This window comes from Gadus morhua, chromosome 19 (assembly GCF_902167405.1).
Source record: "Gadus morhua chromosome 19, gadMor3.0, whole genome shotgun sequence".
In the NCBI taxonomy this organism is placed as follows: domain Eukaryota; kingdom Metazoa; phylum Chordata; class Actinopteri; order Gadiformes; family Gadidae; genus Gadus; species Gadus morhua.
Genome location: NC_044066.1, coordinates 16228182 through 16244062, shown reverse-complemented (window position 1 = coordinate 16244062; position 15881 = coordinate 16228182). Strand labels below are relative to the sequence as shown.

At 47.1% G+C, this 15881-nt stretch overlaps 1 protein-coding gene across 5 annotated transcripts in view; it reads right to left on the bottom strand.

Annotated features, from left to right (window-relative positions):
- ppp1r12a (protein phosphatase 1, regulatory subunit 12A) overlaps nucleotides 1-13340 on the bottom strand; it is a 52700-nt gene extending 39360 nt beyond the window's left edge. For 4 of the 5 annotated variants that reach the window (XM_030341722.1, XM_030341720.1, XM_030341723.1 and 1 more), the window contains exon 1: nucleotides 12941-13338. In XM_030341722.1, coding sequence (XP_030197582.1) covers nucleotides 12941-13177 — 237 coding nt within the window. In that variant the 5' untranslated portion in view covers nucleotides 13178-13338. Of the gene's footprint in view, nucleotides 1-12940 lie in introns of all 5 variants that reach the window. The other variant, XM_030341724.1, reaches the window with a different exon arrangement.
- Between the last annotated feature and the right edge of the window lie 2541 nt (nucleotides 13341-15881).

Sequence of the window (15881 nt, the reverse complement as noted above, 5' to 3'; positions counted from 1 at the left end):
ACTCAGGGACCCCTCCCCTGCTTCACTTCCTTTGGGCCCCCGTGGACACCAGGCCAAGATAGGCCAACAGATCGGCTCCACTGGCTTCGCTATTCCTTTGACTGCTCGAGATAACAGCCAGCTCCTAGCCTAGCGGTGAGGCTACGGTTACGCCGTCGAAGTGCGATTGAAAACGGCAGTTGGGATAGGCCCAAACCCAACTGCCGTTTATTTATTTTTCCAATGGCAGCCACAAGAGCATCGCATTACATTGGTTAACCCAGGAGTTGTAATGGTTAGGTTAAGGTGCTCCAAGAGCAAGCTTACAGGTAGATGAATCGAGACCAACTAAAGCTTTGATTTATATGGTTAATTTATTTGATAGGGAGTGAACAGAAAACAATGAATGCTGGCCCTCGGGATAGCTAAAGCACTCACTGCTGACAAACTGAAAACAGTCTTCAGTTTGTTCCTCCAGTTTGAAACTTACCTTCACCCTCTTACTGCCTACAGGTAGACTGCATACATTGGGATCAAAAGGTATCCCCGAACCTCCAACAAACGGTCAAACCCCCTAACCACTAGACACCCCCCTGCCCGCCGACCCCCCCAGCCCCCAGGGCTTGCGGCTCGGCTCAAGCAAGCCCCTCCCTTCAAGATACGATCAAACCTTCCCACAGACGCGTTTGATGGATTAAAAACACGAGGCCTCCCATCGTCGCGCAGGGAGGGCGGCCATTGTTTCCTCGTTAAGGAGACAATCGCCAGGCGTATATCACGATGAGTGTTGTGTTCTTTCCACAGAACGCCCTGGTCCGTCTCAGCGAGGCCTTGGCAGTAAGGCTCGTTTCTGCGAGAGGGGAGGAAGAACACTCATCGCCGGGCAGGGCTGCCTCCCAATTACATGTACGGCGTGTGAATAATAGTCCTGCAGGCCTGCCTGAGGTCCTGCAGCCTGCTGGATCACAATGGATGGGGGACTCCAAGATCAGAGAGAGAGAGAGCGAGTGGGGGTAATATTGCAGACTTTTGTTTTCTTACTAGGAAAAGACTTCGCTCAGCCCTTATAAAGCAACAGTATGGCTTATACTGGATTGCAGTGCTGGCCTAACCCCTTCGTCTCTCAATCTCTCTCTCTTGCCCCCCTACTAGATCTCCCCCTCTCTCCTATCCCTCACCCCTCTTTTCCTTTATCATCACTCTTTGTCTTCCTCTCTCCTCTCCCAAGCCAAGAATGTATGTACTCACTGTATTGTAAAACGCTTTAGATAGAAGCATGCACCGAATTAAATACACATTTTTCTCGTGTGCATGCTCGTTCTATTTCTCCCTCTTCCCCCTTCCCTCACCCCCCTGGCCCTGCAGACTCCTACCCGTCCCTCCGTCCGTCTCTCTCTGCAGCCGGCTAGCCAGACTGCAAGCCCTAGCGGCAGCTAGTGGGGTACAGGACTAGCATACCAGCAGAGAAACTCTCAGATAAGCAACGCTCCAAGCCTCTGAAGGGGGGAGGGGGGGGAGGAGAAGGGGGGACTCTAGCCCCGCCCCCTTTCCCTCCCTCCCGATGACGTCATCAGCCCACAGGCCCTGAGCCACTTCCACAAAAGGAATTCCTTCTTACCGCCTGTATGGGCTGGGGCGACACAGAGAGCGAGAGAGAGAGAGCTTGTGGTCGTGTCCGTTGAAGAAAGGAGGAAGCATTAAGCGAGAGAGGGGAGAGACAGGCAACAGTTTAAAGAAACCCAAGACGCTCAATCTTGGTGTGTGTGTGTCTGTCTGTGTGTGAAAGTCCAAAGCGCTCCTGTTCTTCTAGAGAGGTCGGGAAGGTGGTGTTGGGTGGGGGGGTGGGATGGTTGAGGCGCTTCGGGGCAGCCAGCTGGGGTCCTCCAACCCACGAGCCCCCCACACACACACACACACACACACACACACACACACACACACACACCTCCTGCTACCGAGGACGACCATATATGGCCGTGGGATTCCCATGGAAAAATAGGGCCAAGATTAAGAAGGAAGGAGGAGGGGGGGGGGGGGAGAGACTGCAACTAACTGTGCATTTCACTTTGCTCTGAGATTAATCCAAGCCAAAACAATGGCCCAATGGAGACCAGAGTTGTGGTTGTGGAGAGAGAGAGAGAGAAGGGGAAAGGGGAGAGAGGAGATAGAGAGGTCAGCTAGCTCACAGAGGCGTGCTTTGTTCCCATTCCCATATGATCCAAAGCTAAAGCAGTGGCTACTGTACACAAGGGGACAGTAGGACTCAGTTGGCAGTCATCGACGAGAGGCTACTTGACACACACACACACACACTGTCCTTTCAAAAAGGTTCCCTGCATTACATGTGTTGCACCACTTTTTGTTTTTCTCTCTTTTTAGAACAAGCCGACAAGAATGTCACGATATTTTCAGTCTGAACTTTCTGCACGGCAACATCACTACTACTGAAATCAATTATATTTAACATCGTCTAAAGAAAGATAGAATGCGAGCGATGCGTGCGAACTAGGCCCAATATTTACATTTAGATGATATAGATAAATGGCGTCAAGCTCTGGTCGACGTGTGAGAGGGTGCATATGCGTGAGAATGCAAAGGCGCTATATGGAGCAGCGTTCATCGATGGAGCCTCAGAGAGGAAATGAGAAAAATAAACAGTTACTTCCTGTTCCTCCGGCCAAAACCCCGCCCACCCAACACCCCATGTCTTCTGCCCACTCTCTCTCACACACACACACACACACACACACACACACACACACACACACACACACACACACACACACACACACACACACACACACACACACGCCAGAACGCTTAAGGGTAATTAATCAATTGTTCAGACTACAAACATGTTTGCCCTCAGAAGGTTCACTGAGCTTCTATCATGCGTGCGCTATACGAGCATCACATAGATTACGCTGTTGTGATGATTGCATTTGGCAACTGTTGCGTTTGCCTCATTCAATGTATATTTGCTTCTTTCCGCAATATGTATTATCTCAACAACAACAAGATGTAGTAACCTCAACAATAACAAGAAGTAATAACCGTTTTGAAAATAATTTCTGCATTCATCGCCACGGCATCAACCTAAACCTTCTCCAATTGAACACAAAGTACTTTTTAAAAAACAGGAACCAATCGTAATCACAATCCAGACAAAATGACCCAGTGCCCAGCACACGTCGACCGCAACGTACCGCTACAAGCAGAACAACACTGACCACAATTGTTCTCAGTTTCGAGCGAAGAGGATCGCCTTAGCTTTAGTAAATCATGTTCATGGAAAAACAAGCATCAAGCTTTAACGATGGTCATGCCAGGCCGGGCATTATCTGCGTTTGTCCACCCCGTGTGTGTTCCCTACTGCACGGCGATTACGTCGGAAGGAAGAATGTCGGACGCACAACTAAAACGGAGAAGGTATTCTCTGTGTCTCTCGCTCTGCGGGTCCTAATTGTACTCTGCCTCGCCGTGGGACAATGAGGAATTCACACAGGCGCGGGTCCAGGTGTTCGTCTCAGATCAAACGCGGCCTCGTAAACACCGCCCTGCGTGAGGCAGGAGACTGCCGCCAAGCGCACAATGGTGGGGATGGCGCGCGCACACACACCCACACACACACACACACACAAACGCAAACACAGGAGTGCGTGTGTACGTAAGTAGAGGACGGAGACGCTGCACTACCACAGCGTTGTAGACAAACAGCTGAGGTCATCGCTGGAGGCCTCTTGGAGCGAGGGTTTTAATGCGGGCCTCGTTGGGCGTACGAGCGAGCGGGGCGGTCGAATGTCTTCTCGACGAGTCACCTCAGCTCGTTTCACAACAGACGTGACGACAGGGTTTTAATCGTTAGAGGCCGGGTCTCGTTAACCCGAGGGGGTTCAGTGTGACGCGGGATCGGACAGAGACGGATGGACTTCACGTGCGTGTGCAAAACGCTCAGCGTGAAACTTAACCCTTCGTTTTCGCCTGAGTGAGGACGGAAATCGATTGCGACCGTCCTGAACTTCTCTTAGCATCAATAAACTATACTATATAAGAACCCTTGTTTTTCCCCTTTCTCCTCCATCTGAACAGCACATAGGTCCAGGGGAAAATGAATCTTTTTCTGAAAAAGACCAGCCTACTGTGGTATTTACTAGATACAAGGGTGGGTGGTTGTGGTGTTGGTGATGGTGGTGAATGGGGTACTGGGCATGGTCAAGTCCAGCTGCCAGGTAAGGGGAAGCAGCCTATATACGTGGCAGTATCTGTGAGGAATGCCGTCTCGTACGACCCCGGGTGAGCCAGTTCCAACCTGCACAGACGCTCACATAGCTCTGGGCCTCATCCTTCTCACAAACCCCCCAGACTCCAGCAGGGCGATACGCTTCCTTTAAGGAGCGTTAGCCCCTTTCCTTTCCTTTGTAGGGTTCAGACCCTGAACTGAAAAGGACGTGGGGAATCCTTATAATTAAAAAAAAGGGAAATCGTAGGACTTTTAATTATTTTTCCATTAGTTAGTTCCGCTTTCCATTAGTCACTTGAATTGGTATGCATCTGGAAAACTTTGCATTTAGGATCCATAAAGTATACATCCAACCTTTGGCGAATTAAGCGTAATAAGAAAGTGTGATTTTATATAAAATATACTGTACATCTCTAGATGTATAAAGTGCGTTAAGAAGGCCCAACAATCTCATTGACATACATTTTAGGAAGAACAACCAACACAAAAAAAAAAACAGTTCCAGGGAAGAAGCTGCCAACTGCCTCTTTTGTGCCCCATGTTTCTCTAACTTTTTAAACTGCATCAGAGCGGTTGGGGAGAGACGGTTTGCTTGGGGGGGGGGGGGGGAGCATGCATGTCACTCAACAGATTACTTGGCATGATGGCAGACAACAGTGAGCGCACCACCAACACTTCCTGCGTTGATTACGGGGTTGGTTCGGGGCAACGTGGACCTGCTCGACGGGGATAGAACTGCCAATTATGAAAACAGGTAGGATGGAAAACACGGCCGTTTCTAAAATTAAATCGCTCACTCGCCACCCTAGCTGTTTCCACCCAACACGTACAGTCAAACAAACAAACGATATCACATCATGATACCATCATGTCAAACATGCTCAGAGACATGTCTGCAGAGATGCACGATAAACAAATGGTTTGAAGATCAGATATGTCAAAATGGAGGGTATGAGTGCCTTAGGATCTTAAGCGATTTCAACTTATTATTAGTTGACTTTGGGTATATTAATCATACAATAATTCCCAGTGCGAACAAGTGATCTATAACCACAAAACTGAACCAGCTTGAAGAAATGCAGAGCGTTATAAATTATTGCCTTACCAGCCCAGATCAAACATCCAAACGCGATCAGTGAAAGTTTAAGACCTGGAATCAGTTCCATCGGGCAAATTAAACCCAGAGAGCATTGAATCGAGTTTACTTCAGCAAGATGTTTTCATGTATGGATAACTATGTCAGGGTGTAATAGCTTGAAGCCATTAAGGATGCTGAGTTAATCTGCAAGCACTGAATAAGGGCAGGCAAGAAGAACGACTTCAAAGTCTGCTTCTGTGTGTCGTTTTTTTTTTATAATAAACCCCAACTGGTCAATATAGATGCATTAGCTTAATTAAGTCAGGATACAATAGGCTTTACCTTCCCTTGTAGTCCTAACCAATACATCTAGATTTAAAGCTAAACCAAATACCTTTGGTGATGGCTAGACAAAAGAACAATCATACAAAGAGTCTGGGGGCCCGACTATGAATTATTGAGCGTTTTCATAGTCTGTAATGTATTCTGCATTATGTCGTTCCATATGCATGGGTGGACGTCTGCTCTTATGAAGCATGGCCATAACAAAGAAAATATGTTGCCGGTGGGTAAAATTAACAAAAGAATGTCAATTGAAAACCGTCTCTCTCCCCCCCCCCCCCCCCCTCAATGTTTTCAGATGTCAAATGTCTACAGGGCGGAGAGAAAAGACAATGATTTGCGTCGAGGAGTGATCACAGCGAAGAAGACTGCTGCTGAAACAGTGATCATAATAAAGAGGTTTATGACCGGTCCATTTTAATCAGCCTGCCTTGTATGTGGTGTTGACCTTCATGAAGACAAAACCCAATATAAAAAGGCTGCGCTTCATGGAAGCAACACTTATGCTAATATGTTCACGGAGGCATGGTTATTAATAACCCAAAAGGGGAGTCGAGGGACACACACACACACACACACACACACACACACACAATGGGTTATCCACCCATTGAAGGCTGTCACGCATAGAGATAGACATCTGTCTAGAGATGCACCGATTGCAAAATTCTTGGCCGATACCGATTTCCGGTTTTTAAGGAGGTCTGACCTGCCAAAACCGGTTTTTCCGATACCGATTTTCTAAGAAATAATTATAATCATATAATATGTTGATAGGTTTTCAATGTAGTGAGTCCCCGGGACCCACAGGTGGCGAGTTGGGTGGGTCCCTGAGAAATTCAATGGGTCCCGACTCCCCAGTTTAAAAAATGTGTTTCTTTTTTATTATTATTCTATTTCTTAAATGAAATTAATAGTGTTAAACTCAATACATGAAATTGTCATCTGAAAAGCGCAGCCATTTGTATGTGGTGAGCCACTGCTTCAGAAAAGTTCGCTTTTTTTGGGAGGAACATGTAGAAGGTTGAGGCAATTCTTCTGCAGTGGGCTCATCAGGCTCAGTAGAGGGGGAGGCAGAAGTAGGTACAGGCAATGTTGAGGTACTCTCTCTAGGCTGATCAGAGTCAGGGAGGAGTGCAGAGGTAGTGGGGACAGAAAATGCAGCTGCAATAGTTTGCTGACCTGCAATAGGTTTCATCTTTTTCTTTGGTGGTATTTTTGCGTTCTCTCTTCTCTGCCTGTTTCTCGAGAAAAACGGGATCTCGTTGGAAGCGCGATGTATGCGCAGGCGCCGTTTGGGCATAACAATATGTAGGCTGCCGTTCAATGTAGTTTTCATCACCACCACCGGATTATGTTTCATTTATTTCATTACAGCACGTCCCCTAAACGTTACAACATAATCGACACGAATGAGCACAGCATCGAGCAGTGGAAACGTGGGTTTATTTACTATGAAGTTTGTATTTTTAATTGTTGAAATGAAATCAGCGGTGACGAGCTAGTTGTTTTGGTAGCGGCTAAATTAGCATGTCGCGATACTTTGAACAGGGGATCACGTCTGCGCCGAGTAGATGCGCAGAGGGTTGAAACAGTGCTTGTCTGGTCTGCTCACAAGAAGGTTTCTTTGGCCAGTTACTGTGATTAAACACGAGTTGTTTAATGTTCACAATGTATCGTTTTTCATGGGGAAAATTAGATGCGTCCCCGGGACGCATGGATAGTGAGTTTAGTGCGTCCTTTCAGATTTGAATGCGTCAGGGACGCAGGACGCGTACCTAGCAACATGATCCCCCACGGCTTATTTTTGACTTGCAAGCATTACAAACAGCGTGTTTTGGGTCGTCCTGGCACACAGTGAAATAAGTCCAAATCAGCGACATGTTTTTCTTCCCGCGCTCTGGGCGCCTTGAGCTGCTACGCACCGCGCATGCGGGTGAGTTTGATCGGCCGAAAACCGGAAATTACGACAGTGACCGGCAGGTCACCGATTGTGGCCGATTGGATACAAAACCGGCTTTTTTAATCGGCGGCCGGTTGATCGGTGCATCTCTACATCTGTCCTTAATTTCTTGTTTCACTCTCAAATGCGCTCGTGCTCACCTTGTGCCTTAAGATGAAGCTCATGCAAATCCACCAAGGTGTGTCTTGCTATGGTCAAATACACAGTGCTTGACTGGCCCACATAACATGGAACCCTGGACCAACATAATGGCTTGTTTGAGATGTGCCCTCTATGTAAACATGCTCACTACAAATTAATACAAGTACAATCAAATAGCATTTCCTTGCACTGAAAGTGATGCAGAGTGGAACCAACATCCATCTTCTGGCATGCAACTTTTAACCGTCAAATCGTCGATACCCCTTCTCAGCTAAATCACAGTAAATCGCATAATTTGATTGCGTCGCTGTTCATTTAGTTGTGACCCTGCGTATTGAGACACATTGTCTGCCAGACACCCGTCAACACACTTACAAGCACGATGAACAAGTGTGTCAACGGATTTGTTTCAGATCTTGACAAACCGAGATTCTAAGCCAATGTTCTCTTGTTATTGTTTTTTCTGTTCCATTTCAAGCATTATGTTCCATTTGAAACTGCTGAACACCCTCTTCCCCCCCCCCCTGTTACATAACTCCTCTCCATGCAAATCCACCAACTCAAGCGACTAGCCACCTGATGTGTGGGGTTGCCATGGAGACTGCACAAGATAATGTCTGTGGGGATTTCATAGCCATAACGGGAGGCTGGGCAACTTGTGAACAGGGACGGACAACTCAACAGCCAAGCAACCGCTGACAGACGCAATCGTAAGGCTGTAAGGGACTGCCTTCAATTCTGCCTCGGGCATTGACGAGGGCCGTAAACAGTAAAACACCAAAGGTCAGCTACCGGTCAACGGTAAAACAGAAAGAAAAAAACGGATAGATAGCCTGACCTATGCCCCTCCCAGTCTGCCCCGACAGACATGGGGGGACCCCGGGGGGGGGGGGGGGGGGGGGGGCAGCAGTCAGCTGGGGCCTGCCATGAGGGCGCGAGAGAGAGAGAGGGCAGCCAGGAGGGACACCACCAACCCAGGCAGAAGATGAGGACGGGACTGGGGGGGGGAGAAGAGCCGGGAGGCTTGGGGTTTGGTGACAGCTGAGGAATGCTCTGTGTGCTCGCCGGTGCAGTGTTCGCCATGGTTTCCACAGAATGTCATGCGAGGAATGCGCAGGCTAGGACGACAGCCCTTGGAATGCTACCCGCTGAAAACTGGGGTGGCGGAGCGCACCGGCCCCTGGAATCTGGGGCCGATCTCCGCTCGCATGCGGAGCCCCTCGACAGACATGTGCACCGTGCACCGTGCCGCCCCGCTGGATAACAACATTATTTTTGGACACGTTGCGGGCAGATTTTAGCTTGCGGCGTTAAACCGGCAACACATTGCTGCACAAACTGCAGCTCTGCAAATGAACGCTGGGGATCAACCAATACACAAGTGTGCGTGCTTATGTATACAGAAAGTATTGCATGACCTATTTACCGATCTGGGGTCTGTTGGCTGGCTGGCTAATGGCTGCCATCAAGAACTATAAAGTAGTGTGGAATATAGTTCATGACTCAAGCTCGGGCATAAAAACGTAATACTTATAATCAGGCCTGCACTTCAAAGCAGAGCTTCAGACTGACTCATCGCTAAACTTAGTACCCACTCCTAAGCCCAGCGAGGGGAACTTGTGTTGGGGGTATTTATAAACCTGCACCACTCACTGACGTTGGACCTGATTTTGCTGCGAAAGAGATGGAGTGATCTTTCCTTTTAGCAGCAGGAGCATGATACAGATAAGCAGCTATGTTTTCAGAATGACAGATAGATGCTGATTAACTGATTAGATTATAAAATCGTATTTGCTCAGAGACACGCCTAAGTGCAGGCTCTTTTGGAAATTTGTCTTTATACCTGCCTGAAGGGAAAGATTCTAAAAGCAAAGCATTAACCTTTATCGTCATGTTTTCTTAATTATGTAACCAGATTTATTTTACTTGCCAAATGTTCAAAACTAACCACCATTGGCTTGTGGCAGGTGTAAAATCTCAATCCTGCCTAGGTGTCGATATGTGTGCATTCACTATATATTTGTCTTAACTATAGTTTCTTAAAACCAATCATATTCATGTAAAGCATATAAGCAGATTTAATGAAATGTCGGAGGATCATTCGTTAAGATTCTGTGTTCTTGAAACATGATTCTTAAATATCTTTATCATGCGTCAATGCATTTTCAACATTGAAGCGGACACTTGTGTAATTTCATGCTTGTGGAGTTAACTCATCCGTTTGCACAAGAAGATCCATCTCTATCGTCCACTTGACCCAGACGAGCTCACAAGAGTTAATGTGAAGCGCTGGACACACACACACACACACACACACACACACACACACACACACACACACACACACACACACACACACACACACACACCAGAGATGGTCAGGTCTCCACAGCAAGTTCCTCCCCCTCTTCATACACTCAACATTTGTCCCAAAAAAGGCAAGATTTCCCCCAAATGAGGCCATGCACAAGGCATGTTGTGCCAAAATTAACAAGGACTTGGGGGTTCTTCCTAGATATCCATTGACCTACAATTTCAGTTGGTACATATGGATGTAATGCAATCCAGCCTTCACAGAAAGGAAAAAGGGTATCCTACCAATGTACAAAATACAGACCAAGTGTCAGTAATTGATAGGTTACAAAGGGATCAGGATTAAAGTTAGTCGGGATGATAACATTTTCCCAGGTCCAATAAATAGTCCCTGCAAGGACCTCAATTTTAGCCACGCACTGCACAGGCCTGTTTGAATGTATTTCCGCTAAAGGCAGAGATCTGAAAGTGTGCAATTGTCGAACAAAACTGCTGCTGGCATTGTAAACTTTTTTAAAAAGTGTATGTAAAGGTTTCAAATCAACCCTTTGCAGACTGTCCACTGCGTAAACACTTAAATCCCTTCTGAAGCATCAATTAAATAGTTTTCGTCAGTAAAATATCTCCATAACGAAACAGGAAAAAGGTTTTAACTGCGCCTTTTGGAGCTTTTGGTTTCCTGCTCCGTCCAGAAGTTGTGCAGTAGCATTGCAAAACTCCTGAGTCTGAGATTAGTTTGAGGGAGGTGACTTTATCTCAAATAAATCAGATTGTCTTCCCACTATTTTCTTCATAGTGTTTGAATTTGGAATACCCAGGTGAAGGATATGTTGCCATAAGGATAAATGTAATCCACTTCAGCTTTTAGTAAATTAGTAGATGATACCAACCCATAATAAACAATAGGCACAGGGAAACTGATTGCATCATTCTCATGTCCCATTCGAAAGTATCAGCGGTAAACACACAATACACACTATCCAAAACACTTAGTTCCATTTTCACTGCAGTCAATTTAAATTTGTATGTGTCAAAGTCTAACAGCCCAAGCCAATACAATGCTTGCTGGTTAGGAGTGGACAGAGCAAATGTGTGAAAACAGGCGAATACGGCCTCCAGCAAGGTGTTCATAACAGGGCCTGGGCTTACTCAAACTGAGCATGTGGGCAATGAGTAATCAGGTGACCTCACTGAACATCTATGTGAGCTATAGGCCCACAACATTATACTCTGGGCTAATTGATCGTTTGATCATTCCATCACTTGTTGTTCTACCAACACCACAACAGCGCACACATACACAATGACAGCTGTACTGCTGGTTGAATTGAAGACTTCTCAATCCACAAAGACAATTCAAAGTAAATATATGTAGTTACAAAGACCAGAGATGTGCTGATCCACTCGCAGACTAGTACTTAAAAACGATGAGTGGCTAAACAATGATAATACAGGTGTGGTTCGGTCTGCTGAATGCCATGGCATGACGAACAAACACATTAACAAAGCCTACACACTCACAACCCATCAACTTATTCCAAAACAAATACACAAGTTGAGTGACAAGCCTGCAATAAAAAAAAACAGCATCCAATCACAATGCTGCATATCAGTTAAATTAAGCAGCATGCAAACGCTCGACTTAATTGTTTCCTGGACAACAACCATCATTAGCTGCCATGTCGTTTAAATGAAAATATATATATAAAAAAAGAGGCTTGCTATTGAAGGGCATTACCTGGCGAAAGTTCACCACCCACGTTAGCCTATGGCTGCTCGTATTTACAACCCAGCACACACGCACACTCGACAACCCGACCACGTTACGATTTTAGCGAAGTACAGTTTGCACGAAAAAGTTAACGCTTGACAACGAGCTCGCGGAGCCCGATGTAGAATGAATCACCCGTCACAACAGCTCACAAGAGCTAGCGCCGCGCTAGCCTGCTAGCTCGGCGCTAGCGTCGGCTACTCCCGTCGCCGCTTACGTTAAGCGGTTATGAAACGGACAGCAACAACACAAATACAAATTAACCACAATGTACACAGTTATCTTCAGAACCAACTGTCACCGCAGGACTTTAGATTCCCGAACGACGGCGGTCCACTCGCCCCGTTAGCATAGGCTAACCTCCTAATGAGTGAAAACGACGACACACTTCCATACTTCTGACCCACTCACACAGGCCACAACCATGACAACATTCCCCTATTTTATTCGCAATCACCTTTCTCACATCCACCATGAGTCTTTAAAACCCTTATCATGCAATGCTTTTGAAACAACTAAGCTTGTGGGGGAAAACTCGGAATATCCAAATGCAAAGCACATTCGCGATCTCACAAAACAGTCTTACAGCAATTAGACGGCGCCCACCGATCTGGATCCGGGATCAGATATTCCCTTTATTGACGCAAACAAGTTGTCACAAAAAGAAGCCAACACACATCTAACGTCTTGTTTTCACCACCCACACTAATCACATACACAGTAGGCAGTTATAAGGACATACAGCCCGCAAAAGACCCCCAAAGAGAGGCGGTGTGTGCGGGGAAGGGAGCCGGGCTCGGTAGGTAAACAACCGGAGCCGAACGGCTTCCATTTGACAGGTGTTGCGGGAGGAGGCGAGCCTTCAGCGGGCCGCCTCGCTCCTTATCCCCGGCAACCTCAATCTCTATCCACCCAGGTGCTGTGGGAGCGGAGCAAGGCGAGCCTTCGCGGGCCGCCTCGCTCCTTATCCCCGCCGCCTCGCTCCCTATACTCCGCCGCCTCACTCCCTATCCACCCGGGGGGCTGCGTTCCTTCCCCCGCGTGGTCCCACGGCGGATCGGCTCCCAGTGTTCCTCCGCGTTTTAAAAATAGAAAATCCCCCCAAAAACCAACCTGGTGCAGCGCGGTGAGACCGTCCACGTTGGCGTAGTTGATGTCGGCGCCGCGCTCCAGCATCCGCAGCACCTCCTCGGCGTCGCCGCTGGAGCAGGCGGCCAGGAACACGGCGCCGTCGTCGAACTTCACCCTCGTCTTCTTCTTCTTGATGACGGGCGGCTCCAGGTCCGTCTCCGAGCCCAGCCACCGCTTCAGCTGTTCGTTCCGCTTCTGCTTGGCGTCCGCCATCTTCATCCCCCTCTCTGTGTCTCTTGTTGGTGCTCCTTATCTTTTCTCCCGAGCGAGAGGTGGATATACTTTATAGTGCCACTATCCCACAGCAGCGCACTGGGGCGTGGGAAGGAGGAGGTGGAGGTGGTGGTGTGGTGCTGGCTGTGGCTGAGAGGGCGTCTGGATTGTTTCCAATAATCTCGCGAGATTTCGAGGTGGACGTCAGCTCAGGGCTCTGCAGTATAACGTCATCATCGGCCCGTTAAAGGGGAAAGTGACAGGATGAGCAGCAGGGAAAACAACAAGCTCAATGTTATTAGGAATCTGATTATAATTTATTTAGAGTACATGTGTAAGTCTACGTTAAGGACAGTTTAGCCGTGTAAAGATGGGGCTTTATATATTTATAGGGAACAAATGTCATGATTTACAGAGTCCTACATTGCGTTTATTGCAATGCATGGTCTATTTGCATTCACTATCAGGTATAATATTGCATGTATAATTAAAGTCCAGATAAAAATGGTTCACTTTAATATATATAATGAAATAATAAATAATTTGTGTTTATCATTGTGGCTCCAACCATAGTGCAGTATCCCAAAATAAAGTCAAAGTCCCTGGCTGTGTGGGGATGATAACAAGGGCGGGAGGGAGGGTTAGGTGGGAGAGGCGGGGGAGTAGGTGGGAGAGAAAGGGGAGGGAGGGAGACCACAGGAGGGAGGAGGAGGTGGGAGAGGAGCGGTAGGTAAGCCATCCTTTCGATGAGCCATATAAGTGGATCCATGTGTGCAGTCAATATCCCTGCTTTTTATGAACTTTGAAGGCTGGTTTTTTTATTTATTATTTTTGCAATGATAAACAATAAACTGCAAACCACGACCTTTTTCATTGAGGATGAAGGTGAGACCGACCCCACTCAGGGCTAGAAACGGGGCCGTAAATGGGGGAGAAAGATTGCCATTCTCTGCTCTACGTGGCAGGCTGTAGAGAGAGAACCAACCAACCATCTGTGGCTACATTCGGGCCAAGACCGGCGGCCAACAGCCTGTTTTATTGAATGTTTCATCAATGACTTTAGGATGGTAGGATTCTCACCCCATCCCCGATCATGGACATGGATGTCCGTCCCATTTTTCAGCTTTCAGTCTTTTCAATGTTCCCCTATAATAGATTAGGGGATATCTTTGGGATTTGTGATACCTTTGTGATTGTTAAATTATATTATTTTATATTTAAAATAAGACATAAAAGCAACTGTAAAGCATCTTGTTAAATGCAGGCATTTTGTATCCTCAACAAGTGTGTCGTGGATATTATTTAATAGTGAACTTCTATGTAATTAAACAACCCTGTACCCTTGTACTACAGAATATCTGTGCGTTGATGTGTGTGTGTGTGTGTGTGTGTGTGTGTGTGTGTGTGTGTGTGTGTGTGTGTGTGTGTGTGTGTGTGTGTGTGTGTGTGTGTGTGTGTGTGTGTGATTGTGCATGCGCACACTTTTTAGTCTTGTTTATTAATATGTTTTTTGGAATGCCTTATAATGTTTAATAAAAAACATATATCATACAAAATATTTCATAATGGCCCAATAAAAACCTACATCAGAAAACTAAGAATCATATATGGCCCTGTATATGCCTGACTTAATGGGAATCCATTTCTTTATGTGTCTTATATTTGTTTCTCTAAGAGATTTTCGGCCATATTATTCTTTCATATTCATGACATAACACCCAGTTATGTAACAGTCCTACAATCATCCTCTCATGTGCAGACGGTAAGCCAAGGGATGGGAATAACTCCTCTGGTCAGTAAGCACAGGTAACCGTGACAACGTGATACTCAGCAAGTGAGCGAGAGAGAGAGAGAGAGAGAGAGAGAGAGAGAGAGAGAGAGAGAGAGAGAGAGAGAGAGAGAGAGAGAGGGGAGGGGTGAGAAGGGAAGAGAGTGAGTGAGTGAGAGAGAGAAGGAGAGAGTGAGTGAGAGAGAGAGGGAGAGAGAGAGAGGGATAGGAACGTAAGGAGGAGAGCGTTGGACAAGTGTGGACAAGTGGGTACCATCTGAGGGAGTCCAGATGCCCCTGTGCTCGTCCGTCTCCCGTCACCGTGACTACCCTGGCGCCCATCCACGGCGACACATTCGCCGCCGTCGCCACCTCCTCCTCCTCGTCCTCCTCGCCTTCGTCTCCCGGACCCAGACGGCCACGAGTTATCACACCCGACAGAAATAGTCCCGCTTTGATGTGACACTGGACAGGGGGGGAGGCTGAGGAGTGTGTGGGAGAAATACCCCGAGCCCTTGTAGTCTCTCGGCCCATTAGGCCCTGTCTGATTGCCGGGCTTATCCCCAGCCGACCAGGACAGAGTTAGCAGGCCTGGCAGGACAACACGAGTCCACCACGGCGTTGGGCTAATGCTTAATAATCTGGACAAAGACTGTAATAACACGCCGGGAAAACCACAGCGGGTTGAAGCCACAAATCAGGGCTTGAACCTGGAGGTCGTCGGGTTGACGTTGGTGGACAGACGTGTCCCTATCTTACGCTCAGGGTAGTTTATGCAACAAAATACCCCTGCAACGTTTCAAGGTTTTCAATGTCATGTTGTTGGTTTTTTGTGCTGCCCTCTTATCAATAGCAGCACTCGAATCTGAAATATTAAAATTAAAGAGTAAGAAGCTGGTGAATACAACTTTGTCCGATGCTCAACCGCACCACACTATTTTG